This window comes from Mastomys coucha, unplaced genomic scaffold (assembly GCF_008632895.1).
Source record: "Mastomys coucha isolate ucsf_1 unplaced genomic scaffold, UCSF_Mcou_1 pScaffold12, whole genome shotgun sequence".
NCBI lineage: Eukaryota > Metazoa > Chordata > Mammalia > Rodentia > Muridae > Mastomys > Mastomys coucha.
In genome coordinates, this window is record NW_022196894.1 from 23,549,564 (window position 1) to 23,563,278 (window position 13,715).

The window sequence follows — 13,715 nt, forward strand, 5'->3', positions numbered from 1 at the left end:
CTAAGCTACTATGTCCCTCTTTGTCAGCTAAAGCAGCTTTTCCCATAAGTACTCAACTGGAACTATCCTAGAGTAAGAATTGATCACAGATTATTATTAAAAACCCCTTCATATATGAACCTTTGGTATTCTTTTATGAAAAGAATGCCAATGGCTACTTTTAAATGTGATGTTATGGATCCTGTTGGTCTTTAGTATCAAATGCTTCAGTGTGTTCCACATGTGGGAAAGACAACACTCTACTATGGCATCACATTATATTTATTTATTATTTATTTATGTATTATTCCTCCCATGTTCTACTGCCAAGAATGGAATATGAGGCAGCCTGATGCCATGTGTTTGGAAGGGTATCCTCCACTTTCTGATCCTCAGTTCTAGAAAGTGCCATGGTTTGCCATTCCTAAATTGAAGGGTCAATCTTCTTGTATCCACCAAGCCTCCAGTTATCACTTTTCTAAGTATTTCAACTCTCCTTTTCTCAGTATGGAGTTGACCTCATTTTGGGGTACATTCTCCAGTGAAATACTGATTTGGGTCGCAACATCCATGACTGTACAGTTAATACTGAGGAAGTAAAACTGTCAGGACTATACAGAGAATACTGACTTCAGAAATGCCCCAGGATTTAGCCACTCACTGGATTCACTTATAGAGAATCAGGGAACAGACAGGTTATGGCAAAGGCGAGTGGAAAAAAAAAATCACTGAGGAGACTATCAAACACATTTGTGTGCACCAGCATTTAATGCTTAGCATCTTGAGGTGGTGCAATCCTGAGTGGCCAGAGCAGAGCACAGGAGGAAATAAGGTGGCAGGGGCCATGAGTCAAAGGTGCTATATGCTTTGTGTACAAGAGTCAGGAAGGGTCTTTCAAACCTCTTCAAAGGTGTAAAGCTGTCACTTCTCCTTTAACGTGGAGCTAAGGAGAAACAATTTGAGGAAATAAAGGTGAAGCCTGAAATCACCAGGCCTTAAGCCATATGGAAATGGATTGCCCTGGTTTCCTTAAGGGAGGAAAACCAGAAGGGACAAATGGTTCACACTAGATGTTGTCTGTTTTCACCAATAATAAGCTTTATGTCATGGTCAAGTAGACAAATATAAGTTCTCAAAACTCAGGCATCCTATTCACATCCAGGGCCAAACTGTGACAACGGAGTTTACAGAACTGAGGTGTGGAGAGAGAAGGCTTGTAAATGGCATATTCATAAAAGGCAGAACACCGTCCTATGTTCAGGGTTTTCGGGACAGAGATATTTTATGTACAGTTGTTACAGACAAGAGGGGTCAGCTTTTTCTATGGTTTCAGAAAGAGAGGCATGGTTAAGCTCTAGTATTGCATTGAGATATAGTTCAGTAGACCTAGAAAGCAACATGGTATGTTTTGTAATTGTCTTGAATGAACATTTCCTCATCATCTGTTCATTAAAAGGGATGAGCCTAAAGCCATGTAGGCCCCAGACCCTGGTTTCTGCATGAGACTGTAGAGCAATTTTCTTCCCTGCCTGTTGGCCACTTTGTATTGTAGCATCTCTGCACACACTGAGGCATCAAATCAGAAGGCTAAGATAAGGATCGAGATATAATTATTAATCAGTCTATTGAAACTTGAGACATTGTAATGTTTGAAAATAAGAATGGTATTTAGTAGCAAAGCATGGAACTGTGCACAGGAATAAATAAGAATGATAGGTATATTTTTGTAGACCCTATCATGCAAACTACCGATGTGAAGCTAGGTAGGAGAGTTTAAATACAACATTGCATAAAATTTTGACTTTTTAAGTGGAAAGTGTTAAAAATGTTAAATCAACATAGCCAGTATTTAATGTGAGCTGCTTAGATGTGAAGACCTGCTATTTGTAAATCAAACCAGTGGGTGTGGAGATGAAGCTGTTTATTTTAATGAGTAATACCAAGTTCCAAAAGGAGGAAGTTACTCACTTATATAATGAACATATAATGATTTAATATAGTACCTTTTCTAATCTGGAATCACATTAGATTTCTGAAAAACTCTCAAGCTGAAAAACCTAAAAAGGCAAACTTCTTCCTTGAGATCTTGGTAATCAGAAGATTCAGTCTGTTGTTAGTTGGCCCTGTTTCTTTCTGTCCTGTTTTGAGGGAAACCATCATAGCTTGAGGAAGTATGAGAGGAAAGCTCAGTACACCCTTTAACACCTACTTTTGCCAACTCGGCTTCACTGCTAAAGCTCCAGGCCCTGAATAACCCAGTCAGCCAGGGACTAAACCTCCAGCACATGAGCATTTGGGTACCATGAGAGATCCAAACCACAGAATGGTCTCAATAGAAGCTATAATGTCTATAGTACAGGGAACAATGGGTGGTAGGGATTAGCTTTGGGCATAATCTGTGTATATCTGTAGTTTTGTGTGTGTGTATGTATGTGTGTGTGCACGTACACATGTGCACAGGTGTGTGTATACTACAGTGAGTACATGGGGGTCATAGGATAACCTTGGCTATCAGTCCTCACTTTTCAACTTGTTTGAAGAAAGACCTCTTCGTTAGTTGTTTCTTTGTACATCAGGATAGCTGGTCCAGAAGATGTTTTGAGGATTCTCTGCTCTTTGCCTCCCATATCACTGCAAGAAAACTGATTACAGATACTAGACACATGCTAGTGTGCTTGACCTTAACATGAGTTTTTGAGATTACAAATAAGCTCCTGCTTACACACCAAGCACTTTGCCTCATGAACTATGTTGCGACCTATGCAATATTACCTCTTTGTTGAAGTATTGAATTTATTCTGCTGTTTTACCTAATAGCATATTATATTGCTTTAAGGCCATAGCATAAACAAGCATAACTTTAATATTTAAGATAATATGTACAGTATATGAATCATATATATTGATATGTAATTTGTCCCTTTGGCAGAGTATATATCAAAATTTTAATAAGGGATGCCTCTAGGTTCTAGAAAATGTAATTTTATTTTATTTGGCATACTCTTATTTTATATATTTAAAAATAATATGTTCAGAATATGAATTGGTAGTGCAAGTTTTAAATCCTAAAGAAGTCAGTTTATTTATACAGTGATCAGAATTCTTATGTCCATTTCTAATCAAAGGAGAAGTAACGTGTTATTATTTGATCAATTTTTTAGCATTAATATCATTATAAACAGCAAGAACTTACAGATTCAATAGGGCAGTGTTGGAGGGCCAGGCTATTTTCAGAGTATTTGAAGGAGAAATCCATGTTGGGCTTGGTAGCTCACGCCTATAATTCCAGCTCTGAAGCTGAGCGAAGGACTGTTGCAGGGTCAAGGCCTAGTGTGCACATTGCCTTATCTCATGGCAAATAGATAAATAAGCAACGGGATACAAAGAACTAGTGGATATTGAAACACAATCTCACCACCAAGCAAATAATCTGTATTAAAAGTCGAATTTCCCTTTCCACTGTTAAAGTTAGAATGATGTCTTAGAGTGCTGTGATGGGTAGAGTCTTCTGAATATGTTTTGGGACTATGTTCTTAGAAATTAGGATGATACCATATCCATTCAGTTACTTAGGCATAGCATTTGCCTCAGTACTTCTAACTGTATGACTTTGTACCAAGAAAATGGCCAAAATGCTAATTAACAAAAGTAATATTCTATATCATGTTAATTTTTTACTGTACATAAACACAGGAGAATGCCAATGTTAATAATTGTGAGTGATGTGCTTATAGTTGGCTTTTAAACATTGGAGTTTTCAGGTTTTGTTTCTAATTATCACATTGCCCTTTAATCTAATTTTTTATCATAATGAAGAATTATATGAAAGATGATTATATCTCTCCATTTCTACATCTATTGAGATGTAGAGACCTTCAAAAGCCAAGCATAATCTAAAAGCAGGGACGTGATATGGTTTAAATGCGGCTATTATTATAATCACAGAGTTCTCTGAGTGAACTGCAGGCTGCTATGGATATGACATTGGAGGAAGGTAAATCAGAGAATAGGAGGAGATATAAAACTGCAGCCTAATCATCCATCAGAGTTGCATGCAGATTTGGGGGGTGGGGGGCAAATCACAGATTTTCACTGTCACCTGTCTCCTGGTACTTCAGTGTCTTCATTTATGAAGCAGCATTTTCATGAGAATTAAATAAATTATATATATAAATAAAACATTTGGAAACATACTTGGCCCAGAAAAAGTTCCAAGACAGACAGACAGACTGACAGACAGAAAGATACACACAGAAAGAGAGAGGTAGAGAGAGACTGAATGTTCTCTATTCTTTTACCTTTTATAATAACATTAATACAAAATCTTCCATCTTGAGCACAACTATCAGATTTGGACAGAATTTCCTGCCCCACCTGTGTTAGAAGGCATCCCCACCTTTCAGAGCCTATGTGGTGACCCTAAAATGGAGTAATAATAAATGGCCTAATATCTTGATTTTGAATGTACCTTTAGACCAAAGAGGAAGTTGATCAGGTGACTTCAGCAGTTTATAAAAATGTTCATTCTTGTCACCAATATGGGGCACAGAGGAAAGGAAATCAGTTAGCTGAGGGATGATAGGAGTCTGAAGAGTTACTCTGTGTGCTCTGTCAATTACCCTTCAATTTGGATGGTAGCTGACATTTAAAGATGTGCCTGATTTGGTTTGCAGCAGCTCGGAAAGTCCCCACAGCTCTGAGCTTCCCCCATGCTCTTAAAAACCCCAACCTGTTTTGGACTCTCACCGCTTTATCAAGCTGGCGGGTTTCCCTCTCCACAAATGATTATTAAGGATTTGAGATGTTGAGCTTAGATTGGAGTCATTGTTTTTCCTCTCTATTTTAATGAACTACTATGCTGTGATTTTTTTCTGTGAAAAGTTTTCCACAAAATAAGTGTTCATTTCATAATAAGCTTTGGGAAAGAGTCTCTGTTCAACTCACTTATTCTTTCTTCTAGAAGGAAACTGAAATATAGGGTGATAGGGTACTAGATGTGATAGGAATAAAAAAGTTTTCAAACTTCAAACAGATTTTTTTTTTAACGAAGGAGTATACGATACTTTTATCGAAAGGTAGAATTTTACAACTACTTTCATTGGTACCGTATAATGTAAGATTTTACTTCAACTAAGAGATTCAAGAAGTACCCTAAAGATAGTTTTAAAAGACTATCAAAACAAGCACATGCATCAGGTGAACACTGACTACAGATTAATGGGAACCAGATAGAAAGAAGAGGGAATGCCTAATGAAGATGCAGACAGAGGAGGAGGACAGAGGGAGCAGATAGGGCCTCTGGGTAATGTGTACAGTGTGGAGGAGGAAGCACCCAACAGACGAACCTGGGACCAGATTTCAGAGGGTTGAACGTCTATTCTAGATGGCTGTCTATCCTATTAGAATTGTGGTACCCTGTGAGTGCCCCCTCACTTTCTCTAAGAAAGGTAAAGAAAGGATGACTGCAGGTCCCAGGAGAGAGAAGACACTGCAATTTTTCCCTTTTGCTGCCCCGCCCAGATACTTTTTGGTTAAGACATAGAAAGATTACTTAAAACTTAAAACTAGATACACACTTTTTTCCTTAGAGTTTTAAGCATTTCAATTAAAAACCAACAAACAAATGGCCAATTCTTGCTTTCCTTTGGTAAATAGATAGCCCCAAGTACTCATAGTCTTGGATTCTAATGTCCCTTGTCTTCTAAGTCAAAAAAATGAATTTCTTCAGGACACTATAAGGTGTATGACTATGCTCCACAAAGCCTCTGCTTTTCCCTTCTATTCACTAACCCCAACCACAGGGCAGACTTACTGTTTATACACAAAACATGTGTGTATGTCTCATTTTTTGGAGGTCTTCCTGTGCCATGCTATGTCCTAGTCAATTCTGCTGGGCCTAGGTTCGAATCCTTCCAAACCATTGTGCTCCCAGGGAAAGAGAGTGTATGGAACTGTTACTTCTCTGTAACTACTAGCTTGATTAAGTGCATGGCTCTTACATCCAGGATGCTAACTCCAAAACTGAACATTATCAGATACACTTTAATTAGCACTCTTACGAATATGTTTATGTTCAATTCAAATTGATACAGACAATTAGCTAATATTTCTTCCTGGAAACGTCCTAAAGCAAAAGTAAATAAACAACATGCATTTTACTTCCCAATACATTGCTTCTTTTTTTTCTCTGTGCCCTTTAAGTATTTACAGTTCTACATGGCTTAACTTCATCATTTGTACAATACAGAGATAAACAAATTGAGGGGCGGCTATCAAAGCGAAATGCGGAAACTCTGTGCAGCACTTCTCTTAATCCTAGGCAAAGACTCTGACTTCCCTCTTTGTAAAGGTCTTCAGGAATCCTGAGCTCTGACACACTGTCATTTCCCAAATGAGGAGTCTGTATCTAGGCTGGTTGAGTAACTTGCCCCTAGGACATGGAGCTGGCTGAAGCCAGAACTGGCAACACAACTCTTGTCTCTAAATCCTCTGTCCAGGTTCTTTTCCTCAGCTACCCAAAGTTCTAAAACAGCCATGATACTTGACTTTTAGATTCCTGTCTGAAATCTTAGCCCATGTCTGACTGAGACCACAGACTGATCTGTTTGTGTGTGATTAACACATAGAAAGAATGAGACTTTTTATCCCCAAATCCTACTGGGAGTCTTTTAACTTTGTTAAAAAAAGTTTGTTTATTACTTCATTGTATATAATTAATAGCTCAGTTAAAGGATTCAAATGATTATACTGTCAAATTAGTGTAAAAATTAATGTAGTAACAGATTTACTTTGAAACAACCATTCTTAAGGAAAATTCATTTGAGGTTAAATGATAGGTTGAATAAAATTCCTTTGTTGAGCCTACAGCCCCTAAGAGGATTCCATTCCAGCAGGGGCTGGGTCCAATACTGGCTTTTCAAAACATTCTTGGGATCTTGCAACTTTTATATTTAACTTAACCTGTCTGTGGAAATAAAATAGAAAGATGTAGATTAAATGATTCTACTATAGTTTTTAGCACCCTCACCCAGTTTTTGTTTGGTTAACTTAAGTTAATAAGAAACGTAATTCCTCTTCCTATTTAAGTGAGGAAGTGAATGTTTTGTGTGAGATCATTTTGTAGTATTTAAAACTTCATTTTTCTGAATATGTGAGATTAAATATGGGAGATTTTTCTTTCCAGAAAAAAAAAAAAGGCTTCACTATTAACAATTATTCATGTGTCCTTAAAATAACTTTCACTCCAATGACCACTTCATCCTTTCCCTGATGAGGTCTGGAAATGCAAATTGGACGTAGAGAGAAGGCAAATCCAAATTCATAAACATACTACAAACACAAATTCTGATATTTTTATAGTAAAGTATTATGAGCTCTAGATTGTTTTCCTAACTTTTTAATCTCCTAAATTTTAGAAGAAATCTAACATTCACTCTTACTAGTCTTAGGCAGTTATAATTTTAGGCATAGTAGAGAAAACTGTGCTTCTTATTTGGGGGATATTAATGTAAAGTACAAGGCTAGCTGGATTTTAAGCCCCAGATAATAATGACGGAGTGTGTTAAAAATTACATTAGAATTCGGGCACAATTCATCTTCACTAAGCCTAAGAACTGAAGAAAGTCTATAAGTATATTCTTATGTGTTTATGAAAATCCATGCTATTATGATCAGATACCTTATTAGTCATTTAAATAGAAGCATGATAGAAAATAATCAATAATCAATTTTATTACACATATGTAATAAATATCTTCTTTGAAACCTTAATAGAAACTGAATATAATAAAGAAAAGAAATATACAAATAGAGGAGGGCTTTTTGGGGGCATGGCTATATTTCCCAGGGCTTCTACTTAACTGTATCTAGCATGTATGTTTGTTTTATAAGTCTAGAAAGACTGATGATTTGAATTGCTTCTGAAACATATTTTGAACAGGCAAGTGGCTTTCGTTGTTTGACATGAATCTGCTGGTATATGCGTGATAAGAATAGACTGAATACTTGAGCTGACAGGCAGTATCTTTAGGAGTTTTATACTGAGAAAATACACACGTAATTTTCCCTAATCTGTAACTTCATGTAATCAGTCTTAAAAATCCCAAATGCAGGGGGAAAAAGTCTTCCAAAACTTTCACAGAACTTCTACTTCTCAACTTGAAAGTGTAGTAACAACTTCGTGTCCCGCCTCCCTCCCTTCTGCCTGTCTGGTGGGGGTGGTAGGTTTGTTTGGGGGAGGTTTTGTTTTGTTTTTAGGACAGAGTGCACTTTCTTATGAAAGAGACAGGGAAAGTTTTACCTGTCTGTCTTCTGCTGTTTTTTTTTTTCTCTTTTCTTTTAAAGATTGGTGATAAGGAATTCTAACTACTTAATGAGATGGGAGAGGCCTCACTCCATTGGAGTGGAGGAGCCCAGGTGGAAGTTGATGGATTGGACAGGTAAAGTGAAGAGTCCCGCCCCTCATGCCTATAGTTGGGTATATATTAGGGAACCTTAAAGTATGTACAGAGAGAGGAAGAGAGAGGCACCTGAATTCTGTTATCTTCTTAGAAGATTCGCAGCGCAAAGCTCTCAGAGGGGGTGGGGGGGCTGGCAAAACCCTGGAAGCAGAAAAGAGGAGAGCAGCCTTGACCAGTCTCACTGCTAACATGTTGTACCTGGAAAACAATGCCCAGACTCAATTTAGTGAGGTAAGGCTCTAAGATTTTAGCACCTCCTCAGGGAGATGCTTTTCTTCACTTCTTCTTTTAAATAAAAACATACTTAGTTGTGGTTCTAGTGACCCGGTGTAAATGTGTCTGCAAGCCGTGTGTAGGAATCTTCTTTTCTGAGTGAAGGTTTTCTGTAGTGGCTGTAAGAATTTCTTTTATTTTCTTTGAGTATCAGATGAAACAGTAGGAGCAAAAGGGAAAACAAAAATTCCTGGGTGACATCATGTATTCGAAGAAACTCAATATTCAGGATTTTACAAAATCGCTTTTCTTATAAGAACAGCAGCGGAAGTAGAGAGCATTCTGCTAGGAACATTGATGGGTGTGGATTGTACTAGTGAGATAAATTAATTGATTATGTATTAACTGTTTACTTCAGTTCTTCAGGCTTTATACTAAAAGGAAATGGGTATATATATATATATATATATATATATATATATATATATATATATATATATTTAAGTAATGAAGTGAGTTTGTTTAAAGCTAGCTCTTTTAGATGTATCAGTCCTGTCCTGGGAGCTCATTTAAATGTGAAGATCTTTGAGTACTGTCCGCACTGTGAGGTGACTGAGGTAGAAGTTTATTGTGAAAGGACAGACAAGTTACTTCAGAACAGTTTGCTATTAACCATTGATATGTGTGTCTCTGCGCACGCACTTGTGCATGTGTGTGTGTGTGTGTGTGTGTGTGTGTGTGTGCACAAAAGTGAGCATTAGAGCATTCAGGATTTTACCGTTTGGCAGTCCTCTATTCTCAGCAAGTTTGACTTAGGGATTTAAATCGCTGCGCACAGGGATGAGGGAGATGTAAACCGCTGGTCAGACTGGAGGGCTCTGAGGATGTGTCCTAAGGCCGGCAAGGTCTAACAACAATATTAGTTTACATTCCTAGGAAGAGGCAGCTGTGTTGACACTGATGTGGTTGGGAGGGAGCAGGGGCTGGCTGTCCAGGCAGAGTCCAGTTTTTCCTTTCTGATGGGAACCCTCGCAGGTCAATGCTTGGTTAAAAGAGTCTGGGGTGCAGGCATTCAGCCTCTTAGTAGTCAAAACAAATCATAGCACCCAACTCATGCCACAAGAGGAAGAGAAGCAAAGGGCAGGAGAGCAGGGCCAGTGCTGTGTGATTGACCACGCTGTTGTCTAGACACCTGAACTGCGCAAATATAACAGGGGAAATATCAAGTTATCTCAAGGAGGAAAAGGAAGTGCCTGCTTTCCTTTAAAACAGACAGGCAGTCTTGCCTGTCCTTGCTAGAGAAACTCGAGTTTCTTGTTTTGCTTTTCTATTGAAAGGGAGCTTACAATGTTAGCAAACAATTTTAAAGAAATGCTATAACGTGTATGTGCGTCTGGCTCTTTCCGCTGCATCCAATGTTGCTCAGTTTTCATAATTAAGAAACGATCAGTCTGTCCATCTAATTTCGTCTATATTTGTAAGCTGTTTTGTGCAGTAATTTTTAAATGTCTAGGGACTAGCTATCTGTGTGAATGTGAAAGAAGAAAGCAAAGTTAGTTCTAAGATATGGGTGAGAATATTACAAGCCTAGAGTCAAGGTACAAAGAAATGATTGTCTTTAAAAAATGTGTCGGAAAAGAAAGACAATTTTGAAAAACCATAACAATGGTGTATAGCTTCCAGAAACCAGCCTTTCATAGAAACAGCCATTTTTATGTGCAAGAATATGGCAGCCTTATCATGAAGGAAAAGCCTACACAGGCTTTTCAAATGCTAGGCAGAAAGAGTGAGGGTGTCGGAGGCCGCTGGCCAGCTGCTGTACTGAGCTGCCTAGGCGACAGCTATAAAAGAACATGGCTGAACTTCCTGTTGTCTGAATCATTTTCCTCACTTGCTTCATGGTCTTCCTATTCTTCCATCAGTGTATTCATTACATGGTAACTTCACGGCCAGGTCCTGTTACAATCAGCTTCCCTGCCTGGGCAGGCTTCTCGTTAGCATCTAGTGACGCCTCTAAGTATATGAAATATTTGGGTCCACATGGTTCTGTGTCTATGGAGTTTTAATAAAGAAGAAATGGTACTTTGATATCATGTTTATCCTTACCCATCAATATAGAAATAGCAAGAATTATTAAATCTGGACAAATTGGAAATATAAAAGGAACACAATTATCTAGCAAAGATTATTTAATAACTATAATGTACTCTCTGACTTAAAATAATGTTTTAGACTTAACTTACTGAGAATCTGAGTTGATAATTCAAAAATTAGTAAAGAAGCAGTATGTTCCCTTTTTATACTCTCTTCATCTTTCCAGTCATTCCCCTGCAGCAGAGTTGGATTCCGGAAAGCTGCTAAAAGGGTCCAGAGGGAAGTAAGGTGTGGGCAAGAAGTGGCAGGCAGGGCTTAAAGTTCTGCTCTTGTGTGACAATGGAGAAGTAACAAGCTTGCACTGGGACCTAGTGCCAAGCTTGAAACCATCCCAGACTCAGATAAAGAGTGTCACAAGAAAGGAATTTCTTCACAGATCAAACTCTACCTTCTAAAACAACACCACAACAAAAAGAAACGAACAACCAAAGCCCTAGACTGGTGCCGCCCATCCCCACTATAATGCTGCATTGGTATCTGTGTGTGTGTGTGTGTGTGTGTGTGTGTGTGTGTGTGTGTACAGTCTCATGTGTGTGTATGTGTATATATGTGTCTGTGTGGACCCCTGTGTGCACATGTGTGCATATGTGTGTCAGAGAGAGAGAGAGAGAGCAAGAGAGAGAGGGAGAGAGAGAGAGAGAGAAGGCTGGTGATGGGGTAGGGAAGAGAGAAGATATAAGAAGAGGAGAGGGAAACTTTGTTCAGAAATATCTTTGCTGAATCAACCCTAGTTTGGATAGGGAAAGGACCTTTTTGTGAATTGATACTAAACAGAATCCACGACTCAAACCTCTCCATTTTACTACTCGGAGTCGATTGTTTCTTGTTTTGTATTTCAGAGTGCTATATGTATACAACTATGTACTATTTACTAATTTTTATCTGGCCCTGTGTGGAGCAGCTGTATATATATACTCTGAAGAGGACTGTTGTAAGTCAGGGAGCTCCCCAGAGAGATTTCCACGAAGTACTTATGCAATGCTTCGGGGAAAGTGCTGCAGTAGCAGCGAGAGCCCTGGCAGGCCAGGTCACTGTGCATTCAACTGACCTTGGGGCCTGCATGGTCCAGGCAGACAAGCTCTGGCCCCTATCCCTGGCCTTTTCGAGCGGCTGTATTTTAAATGGGGGACAGTGTTCTTCTTCCTCGTTAGTAAATGCCACTCCTAAGGGTTCCCATGCAGGGCTTCAGATGAGGAACTTTCTCGGGCCAAGAACAGTGGCGGGCATCAGCTGTAGATTGATTCCGGGCGTCAGCCACGTAGTCACTCACGAGGCTGCCTTGCCCTACCTGTTTTCCAATTGGGTGCCCTCAAGCCCAGAAGGGACTGGGAGAAAGAGATCTTAGATGGCAGATCATAGATCATACCTTCCTCGCTACTATTGGAAAAGAGATGGGCAGATAAAGAAACACGTCTCCTTTATCTAGATAAGGGAAAGCTTGTTTGGTTTGGTTGTTTTTTAGGAGAGCAGTGATCCTCAACGGGGGTGTGTGTGTGGGGGGGGCGGAAGTATGAATGAATGTTACCCTCAGCAGCCCAACAGGACTGACTGTTCTTTCCCCAGACTGCATTCATTTCTTGGACGCAAATCTGCCACAAACTTTCTTTGGTTTGAATGCAGAGGATTTAGAATGAATTCAGTACTCTGCCCTGTTAAGGAAGTATGTGTCTGTGGTCATGAGACTTGGTTTATCAAGGGGGATTTGGGTGAAAAGGTTAAGAAGTATGTTGCCTCAAACTCACACTAGCTTTCTTTGGTGTGCGCTGATCGCTTAGGAGAGAGGAACATAGCTTAAAAATATCTGCTCTTGCCGCTAACAGGTCAAACTTTTCTTCTGTGTTGTTGAATATTCTTCACTTTTTGTATTATATTGATAGCAAAGAGAGAGTGTGATCAAAAGAGGACTCAGGTAAAAAAGAAAATCTTTTCATAATTGCCGTAAGATTTACTTGTTTTGAAGATGGCAAAGTTTTCTCAATCTAGTGGACTGACTCCTCTCCTTTGATACCTGATGAGAAGGTTGGGTGATGGACAAAGGTGTTCTCTATCCTCTGATGCTAATTTTAATGGTGTTTATAGAGAGTATCCAACAGGGCAGGGGATTCGGGATTGAGAACACAGTGACTTGGAATGTCAAAAGGAAAGGCAGTTGTTCCAGAAGTTCATCTGATTCAAAGTAGAGGTCTTCAGTGTGGTAGGGAAGTGTGAGCAACATGCAAAGTGTCAGAGCAGAATAAAAAAAAAAACCCTGCTAGGGCAAATGGGAAACTCCAAATATGTATGCTGGATGCAGCAGAACTTGGAAGGACAGATAGAGCTCTCTGAGTCTAGACTTACACAAAGGAAGGAAGATTTTTAGGGTAAGTAATAAACCACAGAAGGCACACAAGTTGGGTGCTGGCTGAAATGCTCAGAAGTGTCTTGTAGTTCAATGGAATAGAAAGTATAGAGTCATTAGGACATAAGGTTAAAAGTATTAGAGTGGCTAAGCAAGGCCCACGCTACAGAGAGGGGAGTGTGTTGACAGTGGCCATGGCAAATCAGGGATGAGCTCTGAGCAAAACAGTGTGCAGTCAGAACTCTGTGTGAGAGCTCCTAGGGAGGGAAGATAAATGGCTTAGCCATGGACTTCATGGAAGTGGAAAAATACATTTCTCACACTTGCCGCACATTGGCTGCCAGTTCTGCACAGTTCCATCACACTGTTGCACCAGTTGGAATAGCAGAAAGGAACCCTTTCCCAGGTCTTATTCAACTCATATACTATCTGCCATAGCTTTCTTCAATAGTTAGAGTTCCTGCCATACATATTTTGGGAATACTTAGTCTTGTTTTCCCCCGTTTATTTCTGCTATTCAAGAAAAATTATTAATAGTACTCCTTTACATTTGCAAAAGTATTCTAGTAGGT

The 13,715-nt window shown here is 39.1% G+C and overlaps 1 protein-coding gene across 9 annotated transcripts in view; it reads left to right on the forward strand.

Moving 5' to 3' along the window:
• Tp63 (tumor protein p63) overlaps window positions 1–13,715 on the forward strand; it is a 210,971-nt gene that overhangs the window by 110,483 nt on the left and 86,773 nt on the right. For 3 of the 9 annotated variants that reach the window (XM_031363547.1, XM_031363549.1, XM_031363548.1), the window contains exon 1: window positions 8,491–8,669. The exons of 4 other annotated variants lie outside the window; for them this stretch is intronic. In XM_031363547.1, coding sequence (XP_031219407.1) covers window positions 8,628–8,669 — 42 coding nt within the window. In that variant the 5' untranslated portion in view covers window positions 8,491–8,627. Of the gene's footprint in view, window positions 1–8,490; window positions 8,670–13,715 lie in introns of those variants that run through there. 2 more of the 9 variants (XM_031363550.1, XM_031363551.1) reach the window with 1 other exon arrangement.